Source organism: Copadichromis virginalis, linkage group LG14 (genome assembly GCF_057382275.1).
Source record: "Copadichromis virginalis isolate Kocher_CV1m ecotype Utaka linkage group LG14, C_Virginalis_male_GT1.1, whole genome shotgun sequence".
NCBI classification, from domain to species: Eukaryota; Metazoa; Chordata; class Actinopteri; order Cichliformes; family Cichlidae; genus Copadichromis; species Copadichromis virginalis.
Window position 1 is genome coordinate 7,516,689 of NC_140631.1, and position 13,876 is coordinate 7,530,564.

At 40.8% G+C, this 13,876-nt stretch overlaps 1 protein-coding gene across 1 annotated transcript; it reads left to right on the top strand.

Moving 5' to 3' along the window:
- The first annotated feature begins 1,651 nt into the window (after positions 1-1,651).
- Positions 1,652-12,205, top strand: crk (CRK proto-oncogene, adaptor protein). The gene is made up of 3 exons (XM_085479136.1): positions 1,652-2,202; positions 2,900-3,489; positions 9,267-12,205. Exons 1-3 carry the CDS (start codon positions 1,983-1,985, stop codon positions 9,402-9,404), a joined length of 948 nt encoding a protein of 315 aa, XP_085335262.1. The 5' UTR covers positions 1,652-1,982; the 3' UTR covers positions 9,405-12,205.
- The last annotated feature ends 1,671 nt before the right edge of the window (positions 12,206-13,876 follow it).

Sequence of the window (13,876 nt, forward strand, 5' to 3'; positions counted from 1 at the left end):
GTAATGTACTGTAGCTTTAAATTATAACATTATATAAAAGTTGAAGAGACATTTGCTTTGCCAATCAATTCTTTTTAAAAACAATGCCTATTTTGTATTTCATATCTTTTTGGCTGATAGTGGAGATAATTTCCCATGTGTCCAGGCGTCAGACACTAAGTGACACCACCAATCAGAGGTCCTGTGTCCATGTCCTAAGAGGCCAGAATTATACTGGTGGCATAAGTGGGATCTGTTGTCCATCTGCAGCCTGTTAAGACTCAAACATCCAACCCAAAAGGCTGTTTGAACTATGTTTTGTGGACAGCTGAGAACAAGTTGAACTTTTTTTTGCATCACCACTAAATGTGAGGACATCTACCTCACATTTGAAACTGCCTTCTGTTCCAGCTCCTCTACCACCCCAACATCCCCCTTTAGGCATTAGGGGATGTTTCCTATCACTCCCCAATTTTACATTACATTATTGTAGGGGTGATGCACGTGGAGTCCAAATCCTCACTGTATTCTGCTAAGGTAATAAGTCAGTTATTTCAAAATGTGAGTCTTGTAATTCCCAGTAGAGTTGAGGCTCTGTGGACATGGAGATAATTATACATTTAGATTAAATGGTAAATGGTATAGTGGCAAACAAACAGTAGAACAGAGTAATTTTTTTTCAGTCCCCTCTCCTCTTCCTGTTAAAAGGCAGTTTTTCCTTTCCACTGTCACCAGCTGCTTACTCATAAGGGGTCATTTGATTATTAGGTTTTTTCTCTATATTACTGTAGGGTTTGTTTGTTTTCTGTTTTATATAGCACCAAATCACAAAAACAGTTGCCTCAAGGTGCTTTATATTATAAGGTATAAAACATATATTCTGTACATTCCTGTGTTTCTTGAGGAGAAACACGGGAATATACATGGAATACACAGACAAAGGCTGTAATCAGCTTTTATTTTATCATTGTTTTCTGCGTGATGCAATACTCCAGATTTGCTTTACCTCAGTATTTACAGCGATCAAGTGTTTATGTTGGTGGTACACATAGAACATGACCTGCTTTCTTCTGTGGTTACATTTGGTTGCAGAATGAAGCTCTCTTATCCACAGAAAACTTAGCAGGTAGAATTTACTTTAACTAGTCTCACTGGAGTACCGAAGCTTGACATTTAGGTGTGAGAACCGGTATATTGACAGGATTTTGAAGTCTTTGAGTGACACCTAGCGGCCAATATTACAAAATGCATCTAATCTATTTTATGTTCACTTGGTTAAGATGAAAAGATATGAAGTTATTTACTTTACTGTGTGAGAAAGAACTTAAGCGTTGGTTAGCATAACGCTCTGCGCTCGGTGCAGCAGTGGGGTATAAGCTTTGGCTTTCACAACCCACCACCATAAAACACAAGACAAAGTTAGCCCGAGCAGGAAAAGCGCTTTCGTGACCATCGCCACAATATAACTTTAAAAATGTTTAATTTCTGTAAGAAAACACGCACGAATAAGCGACATGGCATCGTATGATAAGCTCCTCTAAATGTTGTAAGTAATTTCGTGCTTGTTTTTCAAAAGACGTCGCTCGAAGAGGATGATGGACGAGACGACAAGCTGATGCTGTCACGCCGGCGCGTGCGCCGTAAGTGTGATACATCATATCCGGTGAGAAGGGTCTTTTTTTGTTTTCGCGTATCCGCCATTTCAGTTTTTGAAGTTAGTTGTCATCGGCGGCTGGATTGTAGCAGGATTTGTGGCGTTAAAACGTATAATAGGACGTACAGAGCTGACTTCTGAGCACAAACCGAGCCAGAGTCCCTTTTTATTAGGTGCTTGAGCTTCAGTGTCGGAGAATTGATGCCCAAACGGCCAGCTGCGGATGTCGCCTGTTTACTAAACGTGCTCTAGGCGCTAAAGTTTTTGTATGAGTTGAACGCTCTGCCTGTGGATAACGGGAGGGAGAGCAGGGAAGGCCCGGTGAAGCCTCGGCTTTGGAGTGGTTATCATGGCTGGAAATTTTGACGCGGAGGACCGTGGTAGTTGGTACTGGGGTCGGTTGAGCAGGCAGGAGGCTGTGTCTCTGTTGCAGGGGCAGAGGCATGGCGTGTTTCTGGTTCGGGACTCCATCACCAGCCCCGGCGACTACGTGCTTTCGGTGTCAGAGAACTCCAAAGTCTCGCATTATATAATTAACAGCATCAGCAACAACCGACAATCTGGTCCAGGTAAGCTAGCAGAGCTGGGGGTACGGGGTGGGGGGAGGCTTGATATTAGGAGATGCTGATGTGACCATTCTTGCATGACTTGCACCAAAGAAGATGCGCAATAGTACATTTTCCTGGCAGGCCAGACACTGAAACATGTTTCAGTTTGACGTTAGCTCAGACGGACAATTCTCTGTGCGTTATGCAACACACTGATTTTAAGAAATCACAAATTGATGGTTTGTGTGTCTATAGGTTCCTGCGTGGGCGGTATGCGTTCTTAAATAGCACACAGTATCATTGCAAGTCAGGCCCGGTGTAACATTATATAAGCCAACTTGTCAAACTGGAAGCAAATCACCTTAAAAAAGAAGGGGGGGGGTGTCTCATAGACTGATTTTGGCAGGCTTTGATCTGAAAAAAGCGTCTGCTTGGTTGTCTTCTCCCACAATATTTGTTGTATTCCCTCATGCATTTTCCAGAACACTTACTGGAAGAAACACGACATGTATGAGAAAAATGTAAAATAAGGAAACTGAAAGACTTCCTGGTCATGTTGGAAATCATCACCATCATACTTGTGTACATAAATAGGCTGCCTTTAGATTTCCCAGATGTGAACACTAATAGATAAGGAAAGGAGTGTTTCGGGTGAGTTATGATTTAATTTTTCTGCTTCTAACTTCACCTTTTACCTGCCCTCCCTCTTTTTCTCCAGGTTTGGCCCATCCAAGGTTCCGTATTGGCGACCAGGAATTTGATGCACTACCTGCTTTGCTAGAGTTCTATAAAATCCACTACTTGGATACCACCACCTTAATAGAACCCATCAACAAATCTAAGCACCCCACTTTCATGAGTGCTGGCCCCGGTGGAGGCCCCCCACCACGCCTGGAGGATGAGTATGTTCGGGCACTTTTTGATTTCCCTGGCAATGACGACGAGGATCTCCCATTCAGGAAAGGTGATATCCTCCGAGTCCTTGAGAAACCAGAGGAGCAGTGGTGGAACGCCCAGAACTCGGAAGGCCGCACAGGGATGATCCCAGTGCCGTACGTGGAGAAGTACCGACCGGCATCCCCCAATTCGGTGGCGGGGTCTAGCATGTCCGGTGCTGCACCTGGTGGGATGGGGATGCTGGGGAACTCTGACGGCTCTGCAGGACCGTCTGGCGCTCCACTGCTGGGAGACCCCAGCCAGTACGCCCAACCCACACCCCTCCCAAACCTCCAGAACGGACCTGTCTATGCCAGGGCAATACAGAAGAGGGTGCCTAATGCCTATGACAAGACAGCCCTGGCTCTAGAGGTAAATATGGCTGTATGGGTATTTTAATTTTTTTTCTCCTTATAACATGCACTGGAAGCTAGGAGATAGTTAGGAAGACGGATGTAGCTCCAGCCCTTTTAGCTTATCGAGACTGAACTCACATTCTTTGGCTCTCTTTCCCCATTGTGCTTTTGGCCAGTTCTTCCTCATTATTTGTTGAGCTGGGTGAAGAGTAATCAAGGTCAGAAAGTGATTAAGCAGCTCTCTTTTAGGTTCTGTAGTTAATCTGCTCTTTTAATTTCTCTGTTGAAATCAGTCCAGCACCATTACAGACTGACCTGCAAGTCTCTACACAGTGGTTATTAATACCCTGGATTCTTCCTTGTAGACTTGTGCTCTAGTCAGTTGACGAGTGTTTGCGCTTTCCCCCAGATTTGAACCTAAATAGGAGACTCAAAGTATGACTGCCATTAAGTGCTGCTCACGGCGGCTGGGCTGTTAAACTGTCCGGAAGTGAGAGCGGGGCTCCCACGGAGCAGGTCATTTGGGGAAGGAAATAGTTTGTGTTTGGGAACAGGACCATTTCCTCTGGTCTCTGTGAAGCCAGGAGTCCAGCTGAGCCACAAATGGGACTAGGAGGTTAAACTGAGCGTGCTCTGTCTCTGCTCCTCTGCTGTTGGATGGCTAAAGACACCTCTAACCACATTTTGCTTTTCATTCTGATGAACGAGCTATTTCTCTGGCTTGTTCAGCAGCCAGAAAAATAGCTTCAATTTACTTGAAATTTATTTTCGCATATGACAGAGACATCCTTTGTATGAACTGGATTCTGCCACTCCCACCTGTGGAGGACCTTTCTGGGTTAGGCCCATATGAGACAATGCGTTTTCGCCACTCTGTTTGGCCATCAGTTGCTCATCATGGCAGTGCTGGACAGTTAATTATTAGCTTACATTTCCTTGATGGTAAAGATCACTGTTGAGCAGTTAATTTGCAATATTTAAATCCTGCTTCATGTGACTCTGGTTATTCACTTGTTTTCTCAATTCTGAGGCACAAAACATGTCAGCTTCACAGAGATGTCATTGTCGCTGGAGTTTATTATAGAAATGTACTTAAGCTTGAGTCATCATAAAGGTCGAAGTCCATATAGTTGGAGATAAAGGTAAATGTGTAATTCCAGTAGCTGTGGACTGAGTTCGGCGCTGCAGCTGCTAATTATTCCTATTATTCTTTAAATTAGCGTGTCTTCATACTAATATTTAATATTTTACTACATTGTAATCAGTTCCTAAAGAATTTTCACCTCTCTTAAACAATAACCCTCATTTGCATAAAACTTTCATATCAGTTGAACTGTGAAATGTCACAGTGATATTGAAAGCATTAGTTTTATTATTAAACACATCAAAGACAGCAGACAAGAGTCTGACTATATACAGCAGGTAAAATAAATATTGAACATGTCACCAATTTTCTATGTAAATTATATATAATTTCTTAATACAAAGTTTCTTTCTTATTTTTGAAACGTCTTATAAGTTACAGATGTGACAAACTTGCACTGGTGCTTTCTATTCAATTTGTTCAGACCAGAACGTGGATTATTTTATTTAGGTGTAATTTAGACAATAATGTCAATATCTTGCCTTAGATTTAAAATATTTATAACATGCTGTTTTTAATCTGTTATATTTTTTTAAATTATGAAGATTTAAAATATCTTTACCAGAAATACCAAAAATACCTTTTACCTCCTCCTTTTGGCACTACTCTGTTTTAGGATCATTCAGGTATCTTACTGTTGTTGGATACCTTGATCTTTTTCTGTTTGAAGTGTGTTGACCTAGTAACAAGGTTAGAGTTGTGTGCAGGGAGGCAGACTGACTATAATACTAAAACCTCATAGCATTCCCCTCCTACTACAACCGCAAGTACTTTGTTGGCCATTGTGGTTGAAAGCAGTAACTATTCTTCACCAGCTCAGCTAGTCTGCCGTTGCCTGCACCTGCTTTTACGTCATCAGTACATCATCGTCATCATTAACATAAAAAACAAATCAAGAAACTCTTGTAGTTGTAGTCCTTACTGCAGGGACTACACTGAATACACAGAACTCAAGTTAAAGCTTTAATATGTTTAAATGGATGGAATTGGTATTTAAATGTGTTCAGTAAAGTCCTTTTTATGTAAACACTAGTATTTTCAACTAATGAATGTTTTCATAACCAACCTTTGTCTTAGGTAATCGTTTACCTATCTTCCTACCTATTACATACTGGAAATAGTGATAATAAATGGCATCATTAATCATTACTTTTGTAATGCTTTTATATAGAGCGTGATAATCCACTTAAAAGTCAGTGTGAAGAGGATCATTCTGCAAACGATGGTGATCATAAACCCACTAAGCCACTGCACCCATAGTGCCACAGCCTCTACCATTAAGGGAAATAAAACGCAGCATAAGTAACTGAACTGTAAAGATAAAACGGCTCAGTATGAAATAACATGCAGAATATTCTAGCTAACATTAACTGCCATCCTAGAACTTGTCATACACGCCCACACTGGATACTACAGGATTAGTGAACAAGTGCAAATATGGTGCACAACATACAATAGAAATTAGTTCAGTAAAGTTACATTTAGGGCTGCTCGATTATGGCAAAAATGATAATCACGATTATTTTCACTGAAATTGAGATCTCGATTATTTGACGATATTTATTTAACCCTTTAAGACCTACTATAGAACCAAGTCCGCCAGAGCTTATATTATATTTTTACATGTTGTAGTGCCATTTGTGGGAGCATTTCAAGTTGCTATACAACTGTTATAGCCCATATTTTAATAATATGTATGCATTAAGTCCATAGTAACTACATTAATTGCAAAAAAGTGCAATAAACTACAAAAAAAAAATTGAAAATCGTTTTTGGTCTTTTACATATATTTCTACTTGGAGAAATTTAAGAGGTTTATCCCTCAAAACTTTAAATACAAAAAAGTTGCAAAAAATAGTTTACAACAACAGGAAATTTATTTTGAGTGTCTTCATAGTTTTATTTTGGAGATACACCAATTTTTATATACTGCAGGAAAAACGAAAAAACAATCCTGTGATGCAAATTTGCAAAGAAAACAGCATGTGCATCAAAATAAACTATTTCCAGCAGTGCAATTCGAGTTCTAAGCATCCCAGAAACTATTCAGAAAAGTCAAACATGACCAGTATGGGCTTTTAAGGCCTACGAGTAAAAAACTACAATTTCCGCGAAAATGACGTCACTTCCGGTTTCGGCCAGGAAATGGCGGATATGTGGTAGTTCGCGCTGACATCTGTTTCACTGTGGGAAGTGTTACGAACAGCTGATCGGATCGGCAAAGCGTGTTTCTGGAATATTGTGTTTTTGTTCCTGCAAGAGCTTTTTATGCAATTTTTGCAAAGCTTTATGTGGAAGGAAACCGTGACCGAGGACAAGCTGATGGCATAAGATGTAAGTACAACTCCTCCGGTTTATTGCGCTACCTTACACGGTTCCGGTTCTACAGGGATTTAAAAATAGTTACACAAAACGGAGCGTGCTGCTCTGACCGGCTTTAAAGGGTTAACAATGACTTTAAAAAATAATATAAAATAGTGTGCAACACCACTGAAGTTTTTTGTTTTTTTTTTTTTTTTTTTTTACCTCTCTTTTCAACCAACAGCAGTCACTCTCCTCTCCAAATAACTTCTGCTTAGCTTTCCGAGCTTCCCTCGGGTCCTCTTAATCAGCGGTCTCCAACCTTTTTTGTGCCACGGACGGTTTATGCCCGACAATATTTTCACGGACCGGCCTTTAAGGTGTCGCGGATAAATGAGGGAGGGGCCAATAATCGGCTCAGTCATTTTTAATGATCGTTGAAAGCCCAGATCGTAATCGTGATTAAAATTCGATTAATTGAGCAGCCCTAGTTACATTATTAAGTAAAAAGTAATCAGTTTAATTAACTGAAAAGGGAGAAAATCTAAAAAAAATCTAAAAGATCAAAATCTGTAAACCGTGTGCTACACCTTTTTTGCGCCAAGGACCGGTTTATGCCCGACAATCCACGGACCGGCCTTTAAGGTGTCGCGGATAAATACAACAAAATAAAACTAGTACCGGTACCGAAAAAAAGAAGATTTATTCATAACACACGTGAAAAGACCCAGGAAAACCGAGTTACCAATAAAAACGATAACAAAATAACGCTGAAAACCGATAAAAACCCTGAAAACCATACATTTCACACCTGAGCCTCAACTCTCGCGACCCGGTACTAAACGACTCACGGACCGGTCCGAGGCCCAGGGGTTGGGGACCGCTGTGCTACACAGTCCCCAAACAGCTTAATGATCATCCAAGTAAAAATTTGATTCATTTATTTATTTGCAATACATGCACTAGATATAGCTAAAAGAAACTTTCCATCTGTAGTTCCTGGGTGCAGGCTTTTCATGATGCACCAGTATTGCTAAATGATAGCAATAACTTGTGGTAACTCAAAGCTAGCACATGGATTCACACAGTGAAACGCCCTTAATGGTTTTACAGCTAGAGCACAATGCCAAAAGCAAAGATAACAAGCATTTCATCACTGCAAGACATTTCTAACCACAAGTATCACTCTCACACAACTTTATGGCAACAAGAATGAGAATCTTTTAACCACATTTGTAAACCATACTTAAAATGCTAAAAAGTACTGCACCCACTGATGCTTTGTGGTACTTAATTCCACAACCCAGATGCCTTAACTAAAAAAAAATTAAAGATATCAGTATTACTCAAATGTTGTAGACCAGAATTTAACATGAATGCATGTTGTTACAAACCAGTTCAAGTAGTTGTGGTGCGGTAGTTGCTCACTGTAGGCATAAGCACACTTTTAAATGTCAAGAACTGTACTAATTGTCTGTTTTGCAGTAGTGATGATAGCTATTATATCCACTATTGCCAGTGTTTGCTCATGAAGAGTTGTGTGTAGTCTATTGATGCACTATTTGTCTGAGACCTGGTAATGATACCGTATGAAAACTGTCTCCAGGAGTTCCTCTTCCTTTATTACTCATATCCTCCAACAGGCTCTGCATACTGCTGGTGGGACAAAACCAGCAACCTGAGTTTTTTTCTTTCTTGTTTTTTTTTTGTTTTTTTTTTAAACCCTCTTCTCACATTTTGTGGAACAAATAATGATCAAAAACAATGCCAGGTGTTCAATCGCCTTACTTCTGATACAAAAAAATAATAACTCGTGACAATTAATTGTAGAGACTTTTCAGCTACCTCGATAAATAAAACTGGCTAAACTGCATTACCTATTTGAAGCAGCAGTATTGGGTGCACAGAGCGCAATACCTCTCAGAGGCTTCACATCCGGGATATAAAAACCTGTCGTGCAAATTCTTTGACACAGCTGCACCTGTCTGGTAAATGTTATCAGATAGATCTTATGCCGTTAAGTCATCGCCTTCACAGACTTGAACTTTGGAACTGTCTGCTGCTCTTTGTTTGCGCAGGTTCAGTGACACAGGACACTCCCCTCCCTGTGCAGGTCACCTGTAATCATGCATTACTTCACCCAGGAGCAAGCCCTCGCCTACAGATCACGCGCATCTCTTGCTTGCTTCAAATGTTTTTCCAAGCATCTGAGTCAGTCTGGTTGTTCATCATTACTGTTACTGCTAAGAAACTCTAATGATGAATGCAACTGCATGTGACATGGTGGTTTTTGAGAGGACAGTTGGATTGAGCTTGTGTCTCATAGGTTCTCCTCTCTTCCTGTGCAGGTGGGGGACATGGTGAAGGTGACCAAAATCAACGTGAACGGCCAATGGGAGGGGGAATGCAAAGGCAAGCGCGGCCACTTTCCCTTCACGCATGTCAAACTGCTGGACCAGCACAATGCCGAGGACGAGCTCAGCTGAGAGCGGACCACCGGGCCTCTACCTGGACACTAGTGGTAGACCCTTCCTCGCCCCTCCTCCCCTCCCTACCTTTGCCTCATTCTACGTCCTCTCCCCACTTCACCTCACAGCTCCAGCTTTTATCTGCACCAAGTACAGTTTCAGAGAATCACTGAGAACAAAACTGGCCCTCACTAGACTTGTAATGCACATACCCTCCATTTCTAGCCTCTTACGTAGACACAGTTACCCTGCGCATCCCCCACCTGCCCTCACTTACTGACAGACCGAATTCAGTCATCTACAGTGGAACAGATACAAAGTGACTCGCCCATCTGTGGATTAGGCGACACCCTTTAGAACCTTCCCTCCATCGTAGACACATTATCAACACTCACTCCTCGGGAGACTCCTCGGCGCAGAGTTCAACCACTTCCTCTTTCTGTGTCAGAGCCTGTAGATAACTGCTGTTGTTTCTTCATCTGTCATCGTGGAACACTGTGGGGTCACTTGTGCTGCATTGATGTCAGATGGGAATCCAGCAGCAATCCCGGTTTTGTATGTGCTTAGTCTTAGAGGACAGTAGGCAACCCTCTCATTTCCACACGGTGAATATGAAGGTGGAGATAGTTAGCTTAGCTAAATCAGCCGGTTGCAGTTAGCATGAAGGAGAAGGAAAACAGCTACACACTGATCAGGTTTCTTTGAAGTTTAGAATTAAACAAAGAAGACTGCACGTGCTAACCTTTGGACATAGCCTCTTCCATTTTCTGATCTTGATGCTAAGCCTGATCAGAGCAGCACAGTCAAACATGGCTCCATTATTTTCTTTTCTTCTACATTTTCCTTCATATTGGACATGAATGCAGCACTATTCTGTGTTACCCACAACTCCAGTGTGATCAAATACAGCAGCAACATTTTAGAAAAGAGATTTAACTGCTCTCCATGGGAAATGATTGAGCTCGGTTTTGGAGGCTTGCTGTTCTCGAGGAGAAGACCCAGTCCAACACTCACTTTACCCTCCTGCCTGGTGTCAAACGGAGAACTGAGTGAAGACCAGCAGCTCGGAGCAACTTCATGTAGCTATAGCCATAGTTCTAGCCCCAGCAGCCAAGCAGAGAAGCTGCGAAACTGTCAAGGAGGTGGAGGCGATAAAGGCAACACTACATTCTCTCACTTCAAATACCTATCCAGCAATCACCTATGACCAAGTACCACCAAGTAGTCTTTTTTTTTTGTAAGAAAAAATAAGAACATACTGTTATGAAATGACGTACTATGTGATTATCATTACATGATAAATATTGATTTATTTTTGTTTGTTTGTTTGTTTTTGTTATTTTGTAGTTCTCTTCATAGCTGGTTTAGTACCAAGGGGCGAAACACTTTTTACTGCTGCATGTTGGGAGGGAGTGAAGGGTGCAAAATGAACGAACTGACTTATGGGGGAGGCACGTCTGCCCCCCACCCAAGCCCCTCACAAGGGCCATGGTGTTCTCATTCTGCGTGTGATGTACATGATTGAACAGAGTGAATGTAGGCTGTCCACTATACTAGTTAGTACTGTCTTTACATGTTAGTGCTCTCCATTCAGCTCACAGGATTTACTGTAACAGAACTGACTCTGTGTTCAGATCTTGTCAAGTGTGTCCAAGAAAAGAGAAAGTGGTGGAAATATTTGATCCCTGGCCGTTTTTTGTTTTTAACCTTTTAACTATGTTGTTGCCATCTTCCACCAGTGTGCTCTTTTAATCCTCAGGCTTATGGGCCTTTGTTTCATTTGTGCTTCCTCAGTTAATCCTTTTTGTCAGTCTTTAATTTAAAGCCCTTTAAGTTACAATGCACAAGCCAAATCTGCTTTACTGCTTTATTCCTCTCTCTGTTTTCTTTATTTCCCACATTCTAAGTAGTGGTCTAGATTGCCTTTTCCCCCCCTCTCTTTGTAAAATTGAATCGGTTTTACTTGTTGACACCTGACAATCATCCCCATCATTTATCAAAATGCAGACTGGCTTGGATTGAAGCAGGCTGGGTGTGCGGCTTAAATCTTTACCAGAGTTAACCTGCTCAACTTTGAATTTGATCTGTGAGAACTTGATTTCTCTTCCATGTGAAGGGTTCCTCTCAGAAATAATGGTACAGTGTTTCTGGCCACCTCCTTGAGCAGCCCTTAGGTGGCACTGTGACAGCATTCAGAAGGGGGCTCCATGCTGAAGGTGAAATCCTCCAGTGTTTGAGATTAAAGGAGATGACATTTGATTTTATCTGATCCATTCTGCATTGATATTTGTGCTCTTTAGATTGACATTACTCGTTGCTTCTCTGTCCTCATAGTTCTGCCCAATATCTTCAGTCTCGCTTTCAGATTTCCTTTTTGTGTTGGCCATATCCAGCTTCAATACTGTAATATTTCCTATTTAAAGATATTACTAAAAGATAATCCGGTTGATGAAATTGCATTCATCTTTGCTGCCAGCTTTCTGATAAGGTTCATTTTTATCTGTAATTTTGATCAAATCTGACTTCTGTGTCACTCATACTGCCTATGGCAGGTGCTTAGCTACATAAATCATTACCTTTATAAATTGTGTTGCCAATGAAACCACCAAGAAGTATTTTTTTAGTAGCCCTGCATGAAGTCATTCATTTCCTTTCATGCAAAGGAAGGGGTGGCAAAACAGCAGTGGTAATTGTGTTAATATCAAAATGTGCCATTTTATTATAACACTATATTCTTTCAAGACAAATTACCTTTTTATTTTCTGTAGCATGTAATGTGTTAATATACTAGTAAATAAAGTCAAACCCATGACAAATGACTCGTTTTGTGTGTTAGATTTGTATATGCTGGTAAACTACCTACTAGAGATGGACCGATCCGATATTACGTATCGGTATCGGTCCGATACTGACCTAAATTACTGGATCGGATATCGGAGAAAAATAAAAAATGTAATCCGATCCATTAAATATCACGAAAGCACCTCACAAAACTTGCAACACGCCGTAACTCACCTCAGAACGTTAGCAGTCGGAGCAGTATGCATCACGTGATAGAGCGGCTGTGGCATGCAGGACCTGTCGGTGGTCTGGATAGCATTTGGAGCTTCGCTAGCAACCTGGCATTTCATCTCCGACAAAGTTATCCCCGAGAGAAGTAAAGCAAGTGTGTAAGTCCATCTCTGAATGTTTGTAAAGCATTCCCACGTTAAGCTTAACAAGCGACTGCCTCTCGCTCTCCGGCTGCTACTTCAATCGTGAAACTGCTTAAATGATCAGCTGATCGGCTTTTCTGTCGTGAGTCCGTGTCTCTAGTTTGCTTTTGGCCCACTTTGCACCAGAAAGAGGAAACCAGCGGCTGAACAACAGCAGAACGTTTAAGCTTGATAAGCTGTTGTTAGAATTTATTTAATATTTCTTTCTACACCAGGATCTTTTTCTACGTAGCTGACGCTGGTAACTGTGCAGGGGCGGATCTAGCAAAGTTTAGCCAGGGGGGCCGATAGGGCATGAACAGGGAAAAGGGGACACAAAGACATACTTTTCTTTCTTATTCTCATTTAAAATGTCGAGCTTTTAATAAATAATTATCTGACACCCAAAGTTTTAATTTGATGTAAAATGAATAGAAGTCAATTACTGTATATAGTGACTATTAAGTCTAATATATACCCTAGTAAGCTATAGTACTTTTTCCTTTGGGAAGGTACCATCTGTGCAGTCTGCAATTTTGTTGAAGAAAGATGTTGAATCTATTTAATATTTCTTGAAAAATAATTGATTTCTGTGCATTTTTTTTCACACTGCATCAAATTAAGGTTGATTACGTCGATTAAGCATCATGAGGTGGAGCGTGAGGGGTGGTTCCCTATTTTTTATTTATTTATTTTTGTTGTTGCTGGGAGTTGGAACCCTATTAGTTAGGTTGCTTAATATTTACGCTAAGTACTCTTTAAAATACCAGAATAGGGAGGATGGTGTAGGTCTAAGTTTATTAGATTGATCAGTATTGCTGAACTATGAAATATTTTTTTTGTATACAGGTATAACAGAATAGCTTTAGTGTAGTTGTTGTTTTAAACTTGAGTATGAACTTGCAGACTTGCAAAATGCAGCAAGATATTTTAAAAAACAGTTTTGTTGATTAAAAAACACTATATCGGATTCATATCGGTATCGGCAGATATCCAAATTTATGATATCGGTATCGGTATCGGACATAAAAAAGTGGTATCGTGCCATCTCTACTACCTACACCTTGAGTCAACCATCACTTCCAAAAAACGTGGAAGGAGACTAACCTGTATTTTAATGCTGGCTTTTCTAGCTATACCTTCAACTTTTTATTTACACTAGTGTGAATGGCAAACACTTAAAGCTAGAACACAGACTTTTAATCAATATGTACATTTCAGTTCGCACAAAAAATGACAGTAATGACTGCTGTTCAAGACCAACTGTTGCTACTGACAATTAAAAAACATTTTACA

What these genes read in the sequence shown, in the direction of transcription:
- crk (XM_085479136.1), top strand. Translation starts at nt 1,983, where the DNA reads ATGGCTGGAAATTTTGACGCGGAGGACCGTGGTAGTTGGTACTGGGGT. An exon ending in CAACCGACAATCTGGTCCAG is followed by an intron (nt 2,203 to 2,899) that starts GTAAGCTAGCAG and finishes CTTTTTCTCCAG; the next exon opens with GTTTGGCCCATCCAAGGTTC. An exon ending in AGACAGCCCTGGCTCTAGAG is followed by an intron (nt 3,490 to 9,266) that starts GTAAATATGGCT and finishes CTTCCTGTGCAG; the next exon opens with GTGGGGGACATGGTGAAGGT.